The sequence below is a fragment of the Chaetodon auriga genome, chromosome 17 (assembly GCF_051107435.1).
Source record: "Chaetodon auriga isolate fChaAug3 chromosome 17, fChaAug3.hap1, whole genome shotgun sequence".
Lineage (NCBI taxonomy): Eukaryota > Metazoa > Chordata > Actinopteri > Chaetodontiformes > Chaetodontidae > Chaetodon > Chaetodon auriga.
In genome coordinates, this window is record NC_135090.1 from 16413204 (window position 1) to 16429767 (window position 16564).

At 40.2% G+C, this 16564-nt stretch overlaps 2 protein-coding genes and 1 long non-coding RNA gene across 3 annotated transcripts; 2 read left to right on the forward strand and 1 right to left on the reverse strand.

Annotated features, from left to right (window-relative positions):
* Nucleotides 1-2158: 2158 nt before the first annotated feature.
* On the reverse strand, nt 2159-3534 carry LOC143335084 (uncharacterized). Its single transcript, XR_013078395.1, has 4 exons — nt 3501-3534; nt 3152-3183; nt 2870-3021; nt 2159-2385 (listed from the first exon to the last, which is right to left on the reverse strand). It is a non-coding gene; the product is annotated as an uncharacterized LOC143335084 (long non-coding RNA).
* Nucleotides 3535-6539: 3005 nt separating this feature from the next.
* On the forward strand, nt 6540-8306 carry s100a10a (S100 calcium binding protein A10a). The gene is made up of 3 exons (XM_076754225.1): nt 6540-6666; nt 7782-7927; nt 8047-8306. Exons 2-3 carry the CDS (start codon nt 7787-7789, stop codon nt 8206-8208), a joined length of 303 nt encoding a protein of 100 aa, XP_076610340.1. The 5' UTR covers nt 6540-6666; nt 7782-7786; the 3' UTR covers nt 8209-8306.
* Nucleotides 8307-12226: 3920 nt separating this feature from the next.
* On the forward strand, nt 12227-14509 carry LOC143335360 (ictacalcin-like). The gene is made up of 3 exons (XM_076754738.1): nt 12227-12297; nt 13719-13867; nt 14181-14509. Exons 2-3 carry the CDS (start codon nt 13730-13732, stop codon nt 14322-14324), a joined length of 282 nt encoding a protein of 93 aa, XP_076610853.1. The 5' UTR covers nt 12227-12297; nt 13719-13729; the 3' UTR covers nt 14325-14509.
* The last annotated feature ends 2055 nt before the right edge of the window (nt 14510-16564 follow it).

Below are 16564 nucleotides of genomic sequence, written 5' to 3' on the forward strand. Positions count from 1 at the left end.
ATGTTGTTAAACTGGTATGCAGTTCAATCTATAACACTGCATTATATCCTAGAAAAGGATGACATGGTAAAATCTTAATATGCAGTATATAAATTGTAACTAAAGTTGTCAAATAAATGCAGTGGAGCAAGCTACAATATTGCCCCTGAACTGAGATAGAGTCGCAGTATTGAGTATAAAATGAGAATACACAAGCAAAGTAGCGTATTTTAAAACCATTCTTATAGTACTTGAGAAAATGTACTAAGCACTGGTTGAATGTAACAAAGTGCATTTACTCAAGAACTATTTTATAACTTTCTACTTCAACTACATCTCAGAGGCAAATATGATACTTTTTACTCCATTACATTTGACAGCTTTAGGTACTAGTTACTTTTCAGATTACAACTGCTCATACTCTTCCTGCCCAGTGAAAACCACATATATCCAATGTGGTGATTCTGAATTAGATTTTTTCTCATAAACCAAAGATGTAAGTGTTCCTTTCTTCCCAACCCTGTGTCCTATAGAAATTACATTTATATCATTTGTATTTATAATTACGTTGAGCTGACAAACATATTGTGCAGAATGAGACCTAATCGCTGATCCTGGGAGAAACCTGTAAGGTGTTGGTCTATTGAGACAGCCTGCTCCTGTTAGCTAACATGGCATTACACTCATTAATGTTGCTGCTGTTGCTGTCAGGGAATCAGGTTTGAGGGAGGGAGTGTAAAAACAGGTTTATAACAAGCACTAACAGGAGCTGATTCTTGAACGAAAACAGTTCAACCCCTATGCTTTTAGCAAAAGGTTGTGCCGCTGGTTGTTACTGGAAAACTGCTTTGTCCCTGCAAGTCTGGAAAAGTCTTAAAAATCATTGAGTTCAGTTTTCTAAACGACAGCCTGGAAGGCAATGAAAAGTCTTAGATTTCTTTTGCAAAAGCCTTAAATGTGTTTTGTTGCCTTGAATATAAATTAATTAGTCATATTGTACTGGTTTCATCTCGACACTTATGGGTCCAGGTTGCATTTAAATAATTAGGGAACTGTTGTAACATGTCATGGCCTTCTCACAGTACCACCTGTTTTTTTTTGTTTGTTTGTTTGTTTGTTTGTTTGTTTGTTTGTTTGTTTGTTTGTTTTGTGGGTTTTTGTTTGCACCCTGTTTCCCTCCTGTGCTCCTCCCCAGCCTCTTTTTACCTCCACACCTTCTCTGTCCTAAAATAAACCATATTAGTCCTGCCTCGTTCCCCGTGTGCTCCCCAGCCAATCAGCTCCTTCCCTAATCTGCTGTTTCTTTCACCTCATTCCCCTCCCTGTCCTTCTCCACCCATCTCTCCACCTGCACCTCTGTAGTATATGCTCTTCTCATTAGGGCATCCCCTCCCCTGAGCTTGGAGATTTTTGTTGCTCGTAAATACCTTTAACCTAAAGATGGAGAGGCCATGATTATATTAGGCCCTCACCTGTTGTGCGACATATGTTCTGTCACGACCATATTAGGTCTTTCTAACTTTCTGTATTTAGTTGTGTCAACACAACTCCCCTATATAATGCATGTTCGAGATGCTGTATGTGTGTGTTGCTTCTATTGGCTGAAACCACCCAGACATCGCATGCTGTCTGTGATGCTGTACTTGCTTCAATAAACTTTTTTGAACAAGACAGTATCGGCGGAGAACTTCTTCATCGTCTTCACTTCATTGCTGCATCTTCGATATACAACACCTCCTCACCTCATTAGCTTTGTATCTCGGTGCAGTTTTCAGTTCAGTCTCTCTCTCGAGCCATCTGCTTTATTTACCTGCTCCTGTGCCTCAGTTTTGTTATTTTTTAATAAAGAGTTCAGCATTTGATCATGTCTGCCTGCCAGTTCCACCATTTGAGTCCACCTGCTCTGCTCTCATTGTGACATTATAATCAGCTGGGAAGTACTGAAAAAAAATGTGATATAAAATTTAGCCCAGGACATGTCATTCCTGCTGGTTTTCCATTATATTTTCATACTGTAGCTGCCATGATTGTGAAAAAGGTTTTCTATATGGCATTAAAATGTGTTAAAAGTCTTCAATTTAACATAGGTTGTGCTCAGAAAGAACAATATAAAAAGCTTTTCTTTATCAATTTCTTCCACAAATGTAATTTTTAAAAAATAACAAAGAAACAAGCAAGATTGGAAGAAAAAACTTTTATTATTGTGATGTGGAGCCACATGTCAGGTGGTAGTCACTTTATGTCAGCAGTTTTACACATTTATTTTGGCTGCTGTTGGCTGAGTTGTTCAAGCGCGTCAAAGCATGTCCAGGCCAGTGTGACAACGAGCATGGTGAACTCCTTGAAGTCCACACACCCGTCCACGTTCAGGTCCACTCCGGCAAAGACATCCCTGCCATCTGCCTGCTTGGATGGAATACAAACATAAGTGCATGCGGTTGTTTCATGAAGTCACCTGCTGCATTCTCTCACAAAAAAAGGAAATATACTAACCCACTGTGCTTCTGTCACATTATATAAAGAATTAATTGAGTCATTTATTTAAGTCATGAGTGATAAACAGACGCTTTCAGCTCTTCTGTCATAAAGACTGTTATAGGAAATTATTCTTAACTTTCACCCTAACATCAAACCACAGCTCAAATTTGTGCAACAGGTGACCACATGACTGCACTACCATCTGTACATACAGATTTTTATCAGACATATATTGCATGTATTAGTCATTTTTGCACACATGTCCTTTTGCTCTTTTTTTCTCTTTATAATACTGTTTTTAAACAATTTGTACATATCTTTATCTCTCTCTCTCTATCTATCAGTGGCACAAGTCAAATCTGTAATTGTAGCTACTTGCAGTGTTCACACAAAGTACAATGATTCTCCTTACTTCGTTAAAAAGAGGCAGTTCTGTCTTTAGTAGTTTCAAAAACTGTTCTTTGGTCAGTTTTTCATTGTCCCCTGTATATTCCTTGAAGACGCCGAACAATAGACCCAGAGCAGTTTGCAAAGCAGTGGTTTCCATCTTCAGACTGTAGAGATCTAGACAGATATTCCGAACATCAGTAACAGCAACAATGATAATTTGCATTATATTATCATAATAATAGCAGGAAGAGGAAGGAGAACAGGAATGCAGACTGACTGAATTGGATGTAAGATCTTTACGTACTTGAGGTGAGGCGGCCTCAATGAAGCAAGTACCTGTAATCACAAAACATGCAATTAAAGGTATTTATCAAAACCCTGCTGGCATTAGTTTAACATCGGCAGTAGTTCTTCAAATGCAAAACTTTGAGTTTAATTCTTGAAGAGTTAAGCTATTTCCTTGCAGCAAAACAGGTATAACGTTTACTGAAGAAACAAAAGGAACGCCTGTATGCATATATCCTCATTTTGTTCCACCCTGGTAGATTAGATTAGATTCAACTTTACTGTCATCGTCAGAGTGCACAGAGACAACAAAATGCAGTTTAGCATGTAACCAGAAGTGCAAATAGTCATAAACAAATAGTTCCTACCTGGATTCCAGAGATGAGCGGAGTGAGGAGAAGACTGCCTGCATGGGCTTAAATAAAGGAGACACTCCCATCCTGCCGTTTGAGGCACCCTGTCCGGCAAGCATTTGTGGGTTGGAAAAGTATTGAGAAACCCTGATACCGCAGCCTACTAAACAGTCATTTAGTGAACAAATATCTACAACAGGCGGGCGCGTCTTACTTTTATTACTTTGATTAAAGATTCAATGCTTTCCTACTATCAGAACACACTAAGCAAGTCATTGAGGGAAAGCAGAGTATTACATATTCAGCGTTAGTCCTCTCCAGCAGGGTGGGGGTACCTGAAGGTTACAGATCTATGTTGGTATATGTGGTTACAGATGTACCTGAATTTTAGCATTCATCAGTTCAGGTGTAGCTACAATTTGGAACCATTTATTTAGATGGATCAAAATGTTTGTCCAAATGAAGTGATTAAGGGAGTGAGAGCGCAAAGCTAGGCAGTCAGACTGTATGTACACAACACTACATCAACAAGAAGTCTCAGGGAGAATCTCTGCAGTTGCTCAATAATGTTGTGTAGTTCTATTTGTGTTTATGGTTTGATGAACAATAGATGCTGAGCACAACACATCACTACAACGTGATTAATGATGATGCATGGGATAATTCCAGCTGAGGCACAGCAGACAGATAAAAAGGAAGCCATTTGTGGTACAAGTTGCATTGATTTCATATTAAATCATAGACTGCATGTAGAAACTCAGAGAAGAAAGTACTGTGCATGGAGTGCAAAAAAAAAAAAAGTTCAGCTCAAACCCGTCAGTCCAGTGGTCCAGCCCAGTTATGTGGATGACGGCGACACAAAGAAACTGGATTTTTTTAACCATACAAATGCCAGGAGCATAATGAACAGGTTTGATCAAAGTACACACGAGGTTGTTACTAAACACACAAGACTCCTGACAGCAGTTTACCAATGGTGGAAGAAGTACTGTAACTTCATTTAAGTGATGGACCGAATATTATGCTATGAAAATATTCCATCACAAGTAAAAGTCCTGCGTTCAAAATTTTACTTAAGAGCATAGACGTGTTACGAGCAAAATAAAGTAGAAAAAGCAAGAGACCTCATCACACAAAATGACCCCAGAGCAGAAGAATGAAGCATAAAATGTAAATACTCAATTTAAGTACAAGTAACTCAAAAGTGTTTCGTGTGTTGGAGTTGAAACAAATATCACAAAGATCACACTTCACTTTGTCAATCAGAACCTTGTCAAAAGCTATTAGAAGAAGGAATGCGGGCCACGCTTTTATGTACAAATATGCACATGCATATATATTTTATAAGGTTTGTTTTTACAGACACAGAATCAAGGAGAGGTCTGCCTAATCTTATCGAACCGATTATTAGTTTTCAGAAGTATAATGCAGCGTTATAAATGTATAAATGAGTTAGAATTAACTCCGCTTTCACCAGACATGACATTAATATGAAGCTTGTATATTACTGCTCTAATAATGATCAAACATTATAGTAAATAACAAGGCCTATTCTTCATCATAACTACTTTTGCTTTTGATGTTTTGAGTCAATTTTACTGATAATATCCTACTTTTTGCATGTCTTTTTTTTGTAATGAGTATTTCCCTATTGCAGTATTGCTACTTTAACTTAAAAGATCTGGATACCTCTTCCAGCACTGCTACAGGCCACATTCAACATTTTTATAACCATCCACCTCTCAGTAACACAATGAGCATGAATTGAGAATAAGACTCATTTAAGAAGAGCCAAAGCAAACCTGTCTTACTCATATGGAAATGTTTATTTTGACACATATTACCAGCTTCCCAAGGTGAGGCAGCGTCAGTTTGTGATACCATGTTCCACCACAAGAGGGCTCGTTATTCATTTATTAAAGCACAGGGAACTAAACAGTCCACTGGCAGAAGTACTCAGATCTTTTACTTCAGTAGAGGTAGAAATACCACGGTTCAGAAATACTCTATTAGTTCTTCTGTTAGAAATACAAAAGTATTAGCAGCAGAATACCCATATCGTACCAAAAGTAAAAGTACTCCTTTTGCAGAATGGCCCAGATAATGTCATAATTGATTTGTTGATTGCAGTAGGCCTAACTATAAACTGAAGTTAGCAAATGAATATAGTGGAGTAAAAAGTGTAATGTTTGCCTCTTAATTGTAGTAGAGTAGAACTATAAAGTCACCCAAAAAAAAAATCTAAATGGGGGAGGATGTGCTGACATGTGATTGGTTGGTTTGTTTTGCTCACTTACAGACATAGATACAGCAGCACCAAAGCAGTCCCTAGAAAGCAACAATGTGGGAGACAACACTGTAAACTAATGCACCCCTCATAGGAACATAATGAAAAGGTTAACTGATTTTTGCTGATTTAGCCTTCAACCAGTCACTTGCATCCTCAGTCACTCAGTCACTGAGGGACTATGCATCTTGTTTCATGAATTGATCTTGCTACTGATTGGCTTTGCGGCTGAATACACTGAGCCCCATTCATTAACTCCACCATGTTTTGGTGTCAGTAGTCCAGCAGGCTCTCTTCTGTGTTTGCATTAAATCCTCTACCCTCTGTTTCTTATCTATAATGATGTCATTCAGCATTATAAGGCTTGTGGCTTATAATAATAAACTTAATCAGCTCAGAATGCTTTAAATGAAATCACATGCTTTGCTCACATACAAACACACAACACACACTGCATTGGTAAGATTAATCGATTACTAATTATGTTATATTACTCATTAAGATTAATCAGCTTTTTAGAGCAATAGAAACCTCTTTAAATTTTAATGCACTATCTGCATGCACTATTTTAATGAACCATGTTTTACCGTTACTGATGTAACGGTAAAAAGTTTATAGTGGTTTGTTTATTCATTTATTCATTTCCTTCTTGGATATGTTCAATGAAGAAGAACTGGAAGTTAGTCCCTGATGTTAAGTTGCTTACTGCGGCGTACCCGCCCATCACTGTCCGTCCAGGCGTCAGGGTTCACGGTCCAGATCCAGATCACAGCTTGACTCATAGCGGGCAGCGGCCAGGGCGGCGCCTGCCTATAAAATCCCTGCCGCACTCATTCCACTACTTCTGAACATTCCCCCTTCTCTTCGGCCGGCCACGTCCCAGCCCTGCACACGGTAAGACATAACGGTGCTGCTCGTGTCTAACTTTGTCCGGATTTTCATCAACCCTGAAACAGCCTGCAGGTACAGCCGGCTGGGTGTGGAAGGATCGCATTGTATTATTTACTCCTATCTGCCAATCAAGGGAAGAAAAGTTGGTGATTAATGCGTCTTTTTAGCCTGTCTAACGGAAAGTTCTTATGCTGTTCAGTATTTTTACGCACGCCTTTTGAAGAATTACGCAGTGGTTTGTGCTCATATGATTGTTTTCTAGGTTTTGACTTTTTATTAGAAGCTTTAAAACCACACACTTTTACCAACAAGGCCAGACTCTATTCAATGATTATATGACGATTTCTACAGTTGGCCGACACAAGAGACACTCAGTGGAAAAACTCCAATTTTCTCCAGTTTATCACATTTTACACTTTTCCCTTCCCTGTACTGTGAGCACAGTTGAGTCCATATGGCCTATAGGTTCCTAAAGGGTGTGGTTACACTGTGGGCATGTACACACATGCATGTACTCTGCTGCCATAGGGTCCCCTCTCATTTGCAGCATCAAATTCCACCATTTTGGGCCTTTTTTTTCCCTCATACAGCTTAACTTTTCCATTCCCTCTTACATGAAAAGCACACAACCCTTGTGCCCCCTCCCACTTCTTTTTTAACTGTTGCAACTCTGCAGCGACGGTGCACAATGTGTTCAGAACGGTTTCAGTTTTGTTCTGTTTTCTTCAGTGTCATCCTCTAATACCCTAATAACAGACTTCTGTCCCGTCTCATGGGTGTTACTCATCAGTGGAAAGGGCGTGAGAGCAAAGAGCAAAGTGCTGCTTCCCCCTCTCTGGGCTACATCAAGTCATCCTACAATCCTATGTTGATGTTGATAAGTCAGCATTTGCTTCATGCGAGAAAAGGCTACCTTTGCATTGAGAGGATCAGCTGCTCACCCCCAAAATCCTTAGATTAGGTCATCAGTAGAACATGCTCTTGCACAAGAGTCTTTTTGATTAAGTTTAGCATCAAGTAACACAAGTTTTTTCCATTTTTTCATTAAAGTTTGCTGAGGTCTTGTTTCAAAATTGTCCAGTGCGCTGTCATTGATCAACAATTTCTTCTCTATTCAGCAATCATGCCTTCAGAACTGGAGGGAGCCATGGAGTCACTCATCAAGGTGTTCCACAAGTACGCCTCTAAGGACGGCCGGAGCGGCACGCTCAGCCGGCGAGAGCTCAGAGAGTTGATGGAGAATGAGCTGTCTAACTTCCTGAAGGTGAGACAGGACCAACATATCAAGTCTATAATCACAGTGTCCAGAATTATCACTCATCACATTATACACCTTGACCCAAAGTTTTCTTGCTGATGCCTCACACGCCTTCTTTAACTCAGTCTCAGAAGGACCCTGCTGCTATAGACAAAATCATGAAGGACCTGGATACCAACGGCGACGGCCAGGTGGACTTTGAGGAATTTGTGTCTCTGGTTGTTGGACTTTCCATTGCCTGTGAGCAGTGCTATCAGATGCACATGAAGAAGATGGCAAAGAAGTAAAAGACGACAGCAGAGGAGACTAGAATAAACCAAAAAGCATTTCAATTTCTAAATGTTGTTGTTGTTTTTGTCCATTAAATATACTAACACATTTCAAACCTGTTGTCTCTGGTGGTTATTGTGTATGTGTATGTACATTTGTGTCATGTGTTTGCCACCTCTGCATCTTTGAGCTTTTATGAATATTAAAAATGGACACAAAGAACCAAATCATAGCTATTTTCCAGCCATTGGTTTGTTCTACTTCCATGCCCTGGTTAAACTCATTCCAGGGATCAAAGTGTACTGACTCCCTTGGCAACTGCACTGGCAACATTAGGTGTGATGATGTAATTCCCACCTGTATTTTATGCTTCCCTGAGTGTGAAAGGGCAGACGAACCTCTCCCTCTCTGTTTGATAAAATCCTGCTTATCGCTGCGCTGAGGAATCTGCAGAATGTTCCAAGCGTGAACACACCTCTCTGCGAAGCCGGTGTTGCAACTCTCACTGGATTGCACAGCTTTCATGAACAGATAAATTCAGTGGTCGGGTGCTTTATAACTGCATAATGTTTGTTGTATTCTATTGAAGTTGATGGCCCTGGGCACTGTGATGAAACGTGGAGGGCCTGAGTCACAAGGCACAGCGGATCAGCATGCCACTGTTTTTCTCACTAAATTCCTTTCATTGTGTTCTGGTCAAAGTTGGATAACAGAGAGGCTGAACAGGATAACCCCATCCTCCTGACACGCCCCACTTTTTCCTTTTTGCTCTAATATTCAGTCTACCAGGCAGCACAGCTTCTCGGGCTGTGTGCTAGCACTGACAAACTACCAAACAAATGTTTAAGTTATATATGGTTATGATAGGATTTCTGCAGTTAAGGGTTTGGGCCACAGCTGCTGTTAGAATCGGCCAATCCCAGTGAAGTACGCCTGCCTGGAAGGCTAATCACAGGGCAAAGCAGTCTCATGAGCGTCTTCGGCCTTGCACACACCTCCTTGGGCAGGGTCCGCCTCATGGTCTACCAATGTTCATGGTAACAGGGCAAACACTCAGGTTGCTTGGTTACAATGCTCTGAGGGTGTGTGTGTGTGTGTGTCTGTGTGTATGTGTGTGTGTGTGTGTGTGTGTGTGTGTGTGTGTGTGTGTGTGTGCATGTGTGTCTATGTGCATGTGTGGCTAGAGTTGGATTCACCCTTCAGTTTACACAAGCACCACACCCATGTGACCCACAGCTGAGTTTACAGCTTTACGGGAATTCCCACATTGCCGACTGTTTTCTCAATATCACTCTTGTGCAGTTGATAGTAGTTTCAGGTAAAAGAAGCATTATCTGCTATACATGCTGTGTGTGTATCATGTGGCTTAAAGCAGTACAATCAGCATTTGTGAAGATGAAAAAATGTCTCGAAGCATGAAGCAACAGATCAGATCTGGGAGGTCAGTGAACGAGCCAACACTTGCTCCTTTAGTACAGACACTTACTAATGGTGAGACAATGAAGTTTCTCACAGTCCTGCATACTCACAGTTATTCATAGTTATCTGATTTCTCAATTGATTCGCAGTGAAGGTGTGTATTGTTCAGGAAGCAAGCAAGCATTCCTTAGACACACACAAACACACACACACACGGGCAGAACAGCCCATCTCTGTGGACAGTTTCATTTGGTAAACAATAACACAAATGTTCTGAACCTGCCGACCCTCGCAGCATCCGGTTTGTAGCTGCTGCCATTGGAACTGAAATCAGACTATTGTGATCTTGTTACAGCCGATGATGCAGCTTGTAAAAATGTTGAAGTGCTTCATGTCTGTGTTCGTTGGTTCCTTTTTGCAGTCACTTAAATGAGAGCCAACGCCTTGCTGGTTATGTTCACAGCTGAGAGGATATGCCCTCAGTTTTTTTTTTTTTACCCCACCCTGCAACTGTTCAAAGTCAGATTGGGTATTGTTTTCTTAATGGGATCCCATCCTGGCTGGTCCTCACAGTGCTTTGAGAAAGAAAACCTGGCTGCACGTGAACGCTGAAGAAAAGAAAGTATGCCTTCTTTACCACTAGATGGCACAAGAGTATAAGTGCAATCACAATGTTGGACATGAGCTTTTGGTAAGGTATTAAAACTGCTCCAGCTGTACTGCAAAAAAATGTCTTATGAATCACAGCTGGATGTAATACAGAATGTGGTTTCCATGGATACTCCCCAATTTGGTAGATCTGAGTGAGTAAAATGGAGAAGGAAGAAGACAGGATAAAGAGTTTGACTAATGTTTTCCACTGAGTGAAGGAGGACTCAGAGCAGGTTTGCACCATAAATTCAGCTGCAGAATACATGAATGTTGGTCAATTCATGTGAAAGTGACTTTGACTTCTGATTCCTGATCTGTACTTTACTCGACGCCGACTGAAGTTGTTAATTAGAGACCAAAACAATTATACCCTGATCTAAGCGGAGAGACAGGAAAAGACCTTTGATATCAAGTCATAAAAGAGACCACACACACACACACACACACACACACACACACACACACACACACACACACACACACACACACACACACAGTTGCCACAGTGTTGATTTTCATGTCCCTGATTTCTGGTCTCTGCAGCATGAGTCATGAGCTTCAGGGACATGACTCTGAGTCACAGCCTCCACCACAAAATTGCAAAGAAGAGAGGACCCACTCAGGACCATAACAATCAACGCTCAGTGACTCACTGCACCCAGCGTTTTCACTTTAGAATCACATGCATTTCAAACAAGTAAATTAAAATAGAAAGAAGTCAATTATATACAAAAAAAACCCCACCAGAAATGAGCTATTACAATATACAATTAAGGTGTCCTCTGATACACGTTTGGATAGAAAATAAAAATGCACATTAAACTTCAAATACACAGAACCGTTCATTGCTTTAGTCTTTTCAAGAAGAGCATCACAGCTGAGTGAGTCTCATCACATCATCAGACGGTGAGGATAAAGTTAGGTTATCTGCAAACGTTTGTAATGATTCGAGTTGGTTCTTCGGGGGCAAAAAAAAAAAATGTCTGAAAAAGTTGCAAAACAGTTCCAACATTTGCGTCTTGACCCCTTCATCAAGTCTTGAGAGAATTGTTTTTATTGCAAGGGGCCAGGCTGAAGTGTATTACACAAACTGTGGATTTTCTTTTCAAACAGCGTGAGCTCTAAATGGAGCAGCTGTATGTGGCTACATCATTACAAAAAGTGATTCAGTTCACATAGTGATCACTATATCCCTTCCTTCATCAGCCTGCAAGACATCATCTTCTCTCCTCAAAAAACAGGGAAATGCAAATACATATAGTTTCAAATGTTTCCCCAAAAAACACCCATTAAACAGCTTCCTTAAAAGTCAATATACTGCTAACAGAAAAGCAATTGAATGAACAATAAAAATAAAATTCCAAACTCTTGTAATACATTCCACCTAAAAGCAAATAAAAAATACAGTTGCATGACTAAATTGGTTCAAATTATGCCTGTAACAAGCACAAAGCAGAGCAAAACATCCGGATTTGCTTTGTTTTTGCTTTGCTTGGTCTTACAAACACAGCGCACAGCTGCCCTTCGTCTACACGTCTCATGATGTCTTAATAGCAGTAATTGCAGGTTCAAATTCAATCATGAGATCGTAACATGAGAAGCATTTTTGTGATGAACAATGCTTTTTTATCAACATACTGCTTTAGAATTTGGGATTTTGAACATCCTAAATGCAAACACACCCTATATATGCTTTAGTGTATCTAAAATACACTGTTGTGGACATGAAGTGTAAAATGAGTCATAGCGGATTCCCTAACAACCAGCGTGAATAATCACCAGCTGTTTTTGATGGTTTTCTAAACAGAACATAAACCCATTGTTTCTTAAAGAATAACTTGGGAAATGGAAAAAAAAGCAGCAAGGCACGGGGGGAGAAGTAGGAGTGGTTGGAGATGAAAGGAGCATTATGGAGGGAGGGATAAAGGGTGTGGTGGTGTATAAAGCATCTTTTGCATCCATTTTACCATCACTGCAGCTCGTCTAAGGCTGACTTTCACTCTCTAATCTCCAGAAATCTCTACAAATCAGCTTCGGTGAGTAGAAAATCTAAACGATGTTTTATTTGTTATTTCATTTACTGGCTTTAAGAAAATGGAAACTTCATCCATCAGAAAATTCTTTTGAATGCAACTTTAATGCCATTTCAGTGAGTTTGACTTGTGTAACATACAACTGCAAAGTGAGCAGCTCTGTTGCAGTCGGTGCTCTTTGAGCCAACTGTGACTTCTCGTCACTGCTTGTGAAACTAAACGTTGCGACAGACATCGCACATTTTGCTCTGATGCCAGCTATTTGGCAAACTTTAGCCTGGAATTTCCTCTTACTGATGCACCATACGTCCAAAAGTTAGCATCCAGCTTTCATTCTTACTTTTCAGAAAAACTCAATTAAACATTGGAAGAATAATATGGTACTCATTTTGTGCTCTATTCCTCCACAATTCCCATCTGTTTACAAAACCTCTGCTGCCACAGTTTCCTCCACTTCCACACCCCAGAGAGGGAGCTGCACCATGTGAGTCAGAATGCAACCAGAACTGACTCTCTTGGGTTCATGGAGTGAGCGGAAAAAAACACTTTTCAGACATGCAGCTGAGAGAGCAGACTTCAGACATCACTACTGGGACTTAAATCAAGTCTTGACCTGCTTCTTTGCCTAATTCAACCGAGTTACCTGGAGAGATTAAGCTGTTGCCATAACATTGTCCTGTGTCACTCGGCAGAGATGCTGCGTTAGAGAGCGGTGACAGGGGAAAATAAGAGTGGCTGGGCCCCGGTGGAAACCCAGGGTTTATTTTTATCTCCAGCTCCATGGAAAAACCTGCAGAAAAACAGAGACAAAAGAAATGATGTCAGCCACTGCTTGTTGCTTAATGAATCCCTTACGTGTATATTTTGTTGTTATATGTATGCTATTATATGTACATGTTTTTTCTCAACAGTTGCAGGAGATGAATAAATTAGCTACTTAAACTGTAGCAGGAGGATAACACAATTGGCTGACACTGGCACAATAGTGAAGCAGACTTATAACCAGAATATCATGTCTTAAAGTCCAGTTTTACCAAACATTGCCTGCACTCCTCTCAGACATGACCTCGAATGCTTCTTCCCTTTTCTTCGCCTCTAACTATTCCCCCGGATTGTGAATATAAAATGCTGTTCTTTGTTAACATTCCAGGTTTTACCACAAGGCCACATGATCTGTAATAGTGCGCACCAGGGAAAGTTAGGAGACTTTGACTCTAGATGGAGCCACAGCAGTATCAAACAAGAGATCCTTCAGCAACTTCTTCAGGAGGTCATCTGAAGGAAACAAACTGGGCCAATCTGATCTGAACCCATTCAGTCTTAAAGTTTTCACACTCTGGTGACACTGCAACCAACGCTGGGACATGAGGAAAATTTCCATGTGTCAATATTTAATTCTTTTTTTTCTTTCCCTCCTCTCAAAGCGGCTATCATCATGTCTGACGTCAATACAGCTATGGCCCTCCTCATCAACTGCTTCAGTAGATACGCTGGCAAGGAGGGGAACCCACACACCCTGACTAAGGCAGAGCTGAAAGACCTGCTTCAGAATGAACTTGCAGAGCTGCTGGGGGTGAGTAACCTCTGACCTCTCTCTCTGTCTCAGTCCTGCACAAACAACAGGATGCACACTGGCTTACTTTACATGTGTTGTGGAGAATGGTGATGCTTGGTAGAATTTGTGCATCATCACAGCCTGTTGTGCTTTCTGGTCGTGTACATGCCCAGTGACAAGTCTTCCCAGTTTTATGATGAGTGAGAGTGATGCTGACAGCACAGCTACAAAAAATGGCTTAAAATGACGCCTTAATAAATGAAATCATGTGTATGTCTGAAAGCTGTGAGTAGTTAGTCTTCTTGATTGCTGAAACTTTTCTCATCTGCAGAAAGCCAGTGACAAGTCAGCATTGGACAAAATCTTCAAGGAACTGGACGCAAACCAGGACAACAGTGTGGACTTTGCCGAATTTGGCAGGATGATCTTCTCCCTCACTGTGATGTGCCACGAGTTCTTCATAAGCAAAAAATAGGGATCCGAGCGCCACCTTGAGGCCAGAATGAGGAGCTGCCTTCCTGTGAAAGAGAAGGGTGCCCCATGACATTTGTTCTGACGGAGGAATAAATATTTACTACTATTTACTAAATTACCGCACAGTCACATAAAATATGTTGCAGCGCACAATGAAATAAAGTTCTTTTTCTTTGAAACACTTAACTTGTGCACTTTGTGTGTTACTGCCCAGTCAAGGGAACCATATTTATGACAATGCTGGCTGGCTGTACAGACACGTCAGTGCCATAGTCTAAGTAAGCTTATGATACTTGAGATGCTTTCCCAAAACACTTGAAGCGGCTGTTGATACTAAGCTTTCATGCCTTAAATCTTACAGCTGGATTAACTTCAGGAAAGGAACAATATAACTGCAGGTTTTGGCAGGAAGGATGGCACTGATGTTGCACACATCTTGTATAGAGCCAGCAGGAACTGAGAACATCTATGAAAGCACACTATTTAAAGCAAGACTAAGTTTTGTTTTGTTTTGTTTTGTTTTGTTTTGTTTTGTTTTGAGGAAGAAAAAGCAATTTTACTCTTAAAAATGTTAAAATTCATAAAGAAATAAAATGCATCCTTGCTCAATTCTGTACACTCAGGCATTTTACTATTACAGCTGGACTTGGTCTGGTATGACCAGTAGCATATGGGAGCAATGATGAGCTAATGAACTTTAGATGTCACATGTTGTTGTATAAGTGCAACTACTCAGTCAGTTCACTAACTTTATGACTCCTCTCTACTTGCGCAACTGTTACCTTACATCTCACCATTCTACAGCTGCAGCTTGTGGCCACAGTTTGTGGTGTCAGGCAAATCTTATATAGTTTTGCTTTAGCCTAAGTTTTAAGATAGCGTCCTGTGATATTATTTGGGAAAATTAGGTTTTGCATGCAAAATATACAATAAGTAATAAAAGTTGATGAAATCTGGTGTGTGGGGTCAGTACAATGGCTCATTGGCTTGTACTTTCACCTGACAGCTCACAGGTGCTGGTTTCAAAGCTGACTGGCTGGGGTCTTTCTATATAGAGGCCTGCACATTTTCCTGAATGTGTCATTCTGGGTACCCCAGTTCCCTTGCACAGTCTAAAAACATACCTAGGTTAGATGAACTGGAAATACTAAACTTAGGTGTGACTGTTAATAAAGTTGTCTGCTTGTATTAACCCTGTGAGAGAGTGGCAGCCTGACCTGGCAACCCTGCCTTTTACCCCATGTATCACAGAACAGGCTAACTTGATGAGCGGATATAGGAAGTGAAGAACAGCATGTATAGTTAAACTCCACAAGTTAATACAGATTACAACATGCAGTAAAGCAAATAGGCCTACAAATAGCTTTTCACACTGAGAGCGAATGAATATTCTTCGTTGTGATATATCAGTGCATTTTCTGCTCATCCCATCACTGATTTAAATAAGATTCTTTTACCATACGCTTTTGTGCTTGCAGCCCCTTAATAAACATTCATTTTGTGGACTTTAGTCCACGATCCATATTGGTGACGTGCATCACTGAGACAGTGATAAGCTTTAGCATCAATACTCTATAAACGTCATATGTTTTGGCAGTAGTGAGTAATTATGTGCCTTGAGGCCTGACAAGCTGCAAGTTTTCATTCCAAAACAAACACAGCAGCAGGTGACTTCCGTGATTACTTTTCCTTCCCTGTTTTAAAATTAGTAATCCTTACTTCTATTGCACATGATCGCCCGTCCCTGTTCAGATGGATTGCAGAAGATAAGATGAAACAAAGCACAATAATATCAGTGTTTGGCATCAGTTGTTCTGAAATAGACAGAAAACAAGAGAGAGAGAGAGAGAGAGAGAGAGAGAGAGAGAGAAGTTGTATACAAGTATGTAAACTCAATCAGTAGTTTCCCTGAGGTGAAAATCCCCATGCATGAATGTTGGAGAGAAACGCAGCATTTTCTGGTAAAATCAAGTGTTCAATGGAATCTGGCTTTTTCTGTATTGTTTCAAAATACCTTAGTTGACAGATACTTCATTATTTTGTAAGACGGCTATGACCATATACGTGTAGAAATGGAGATTAACAACTAGGTAGAAATTGAAGACCGTAAAAAAATAATTTAAAAAGACAGACGTGTAAGAACAACATTCAGTAATAATGCAAATAAATCTGTAACTCATATTGCCACATTAACAAATAATGAATGTAAGAAATAGTTGTCTTAATGTTAAAGTTATAAGC

Excerpts from the sequence above, each read along its gene's own strand:
- s100a10a (XM_076754225.1), top strand. The coding sequence starts at position 7,787 with ATGCCTTCAGAACTGGAGGGAGCCATGGAGTCACTCATCAAGGTGTTC. Across the intron at positions 7,928-8,046 it reads AGCTGTCTAACTTCCTGAAG|TCTCAGAAGGACCCTGCTGC; the intron begins GTGAGACAGGAC and ends TCTTTAACTCAG.
- LOC143335360 (XM_076754738.1), top strand. The coding sequence starts at position 13,730 with ATGTCTGACGTCAATACAGCTATGGCCCTCCTCATCAACTGCTTCAGT. Across the intron at positions 13,868-14,180 it reads AACTTGCAGAGCTGCTGGGG|AAAGCCAGTGACAAGTCAGC; the intron begins GTGAGTAACCTC and ends TCTCATCTGCAG.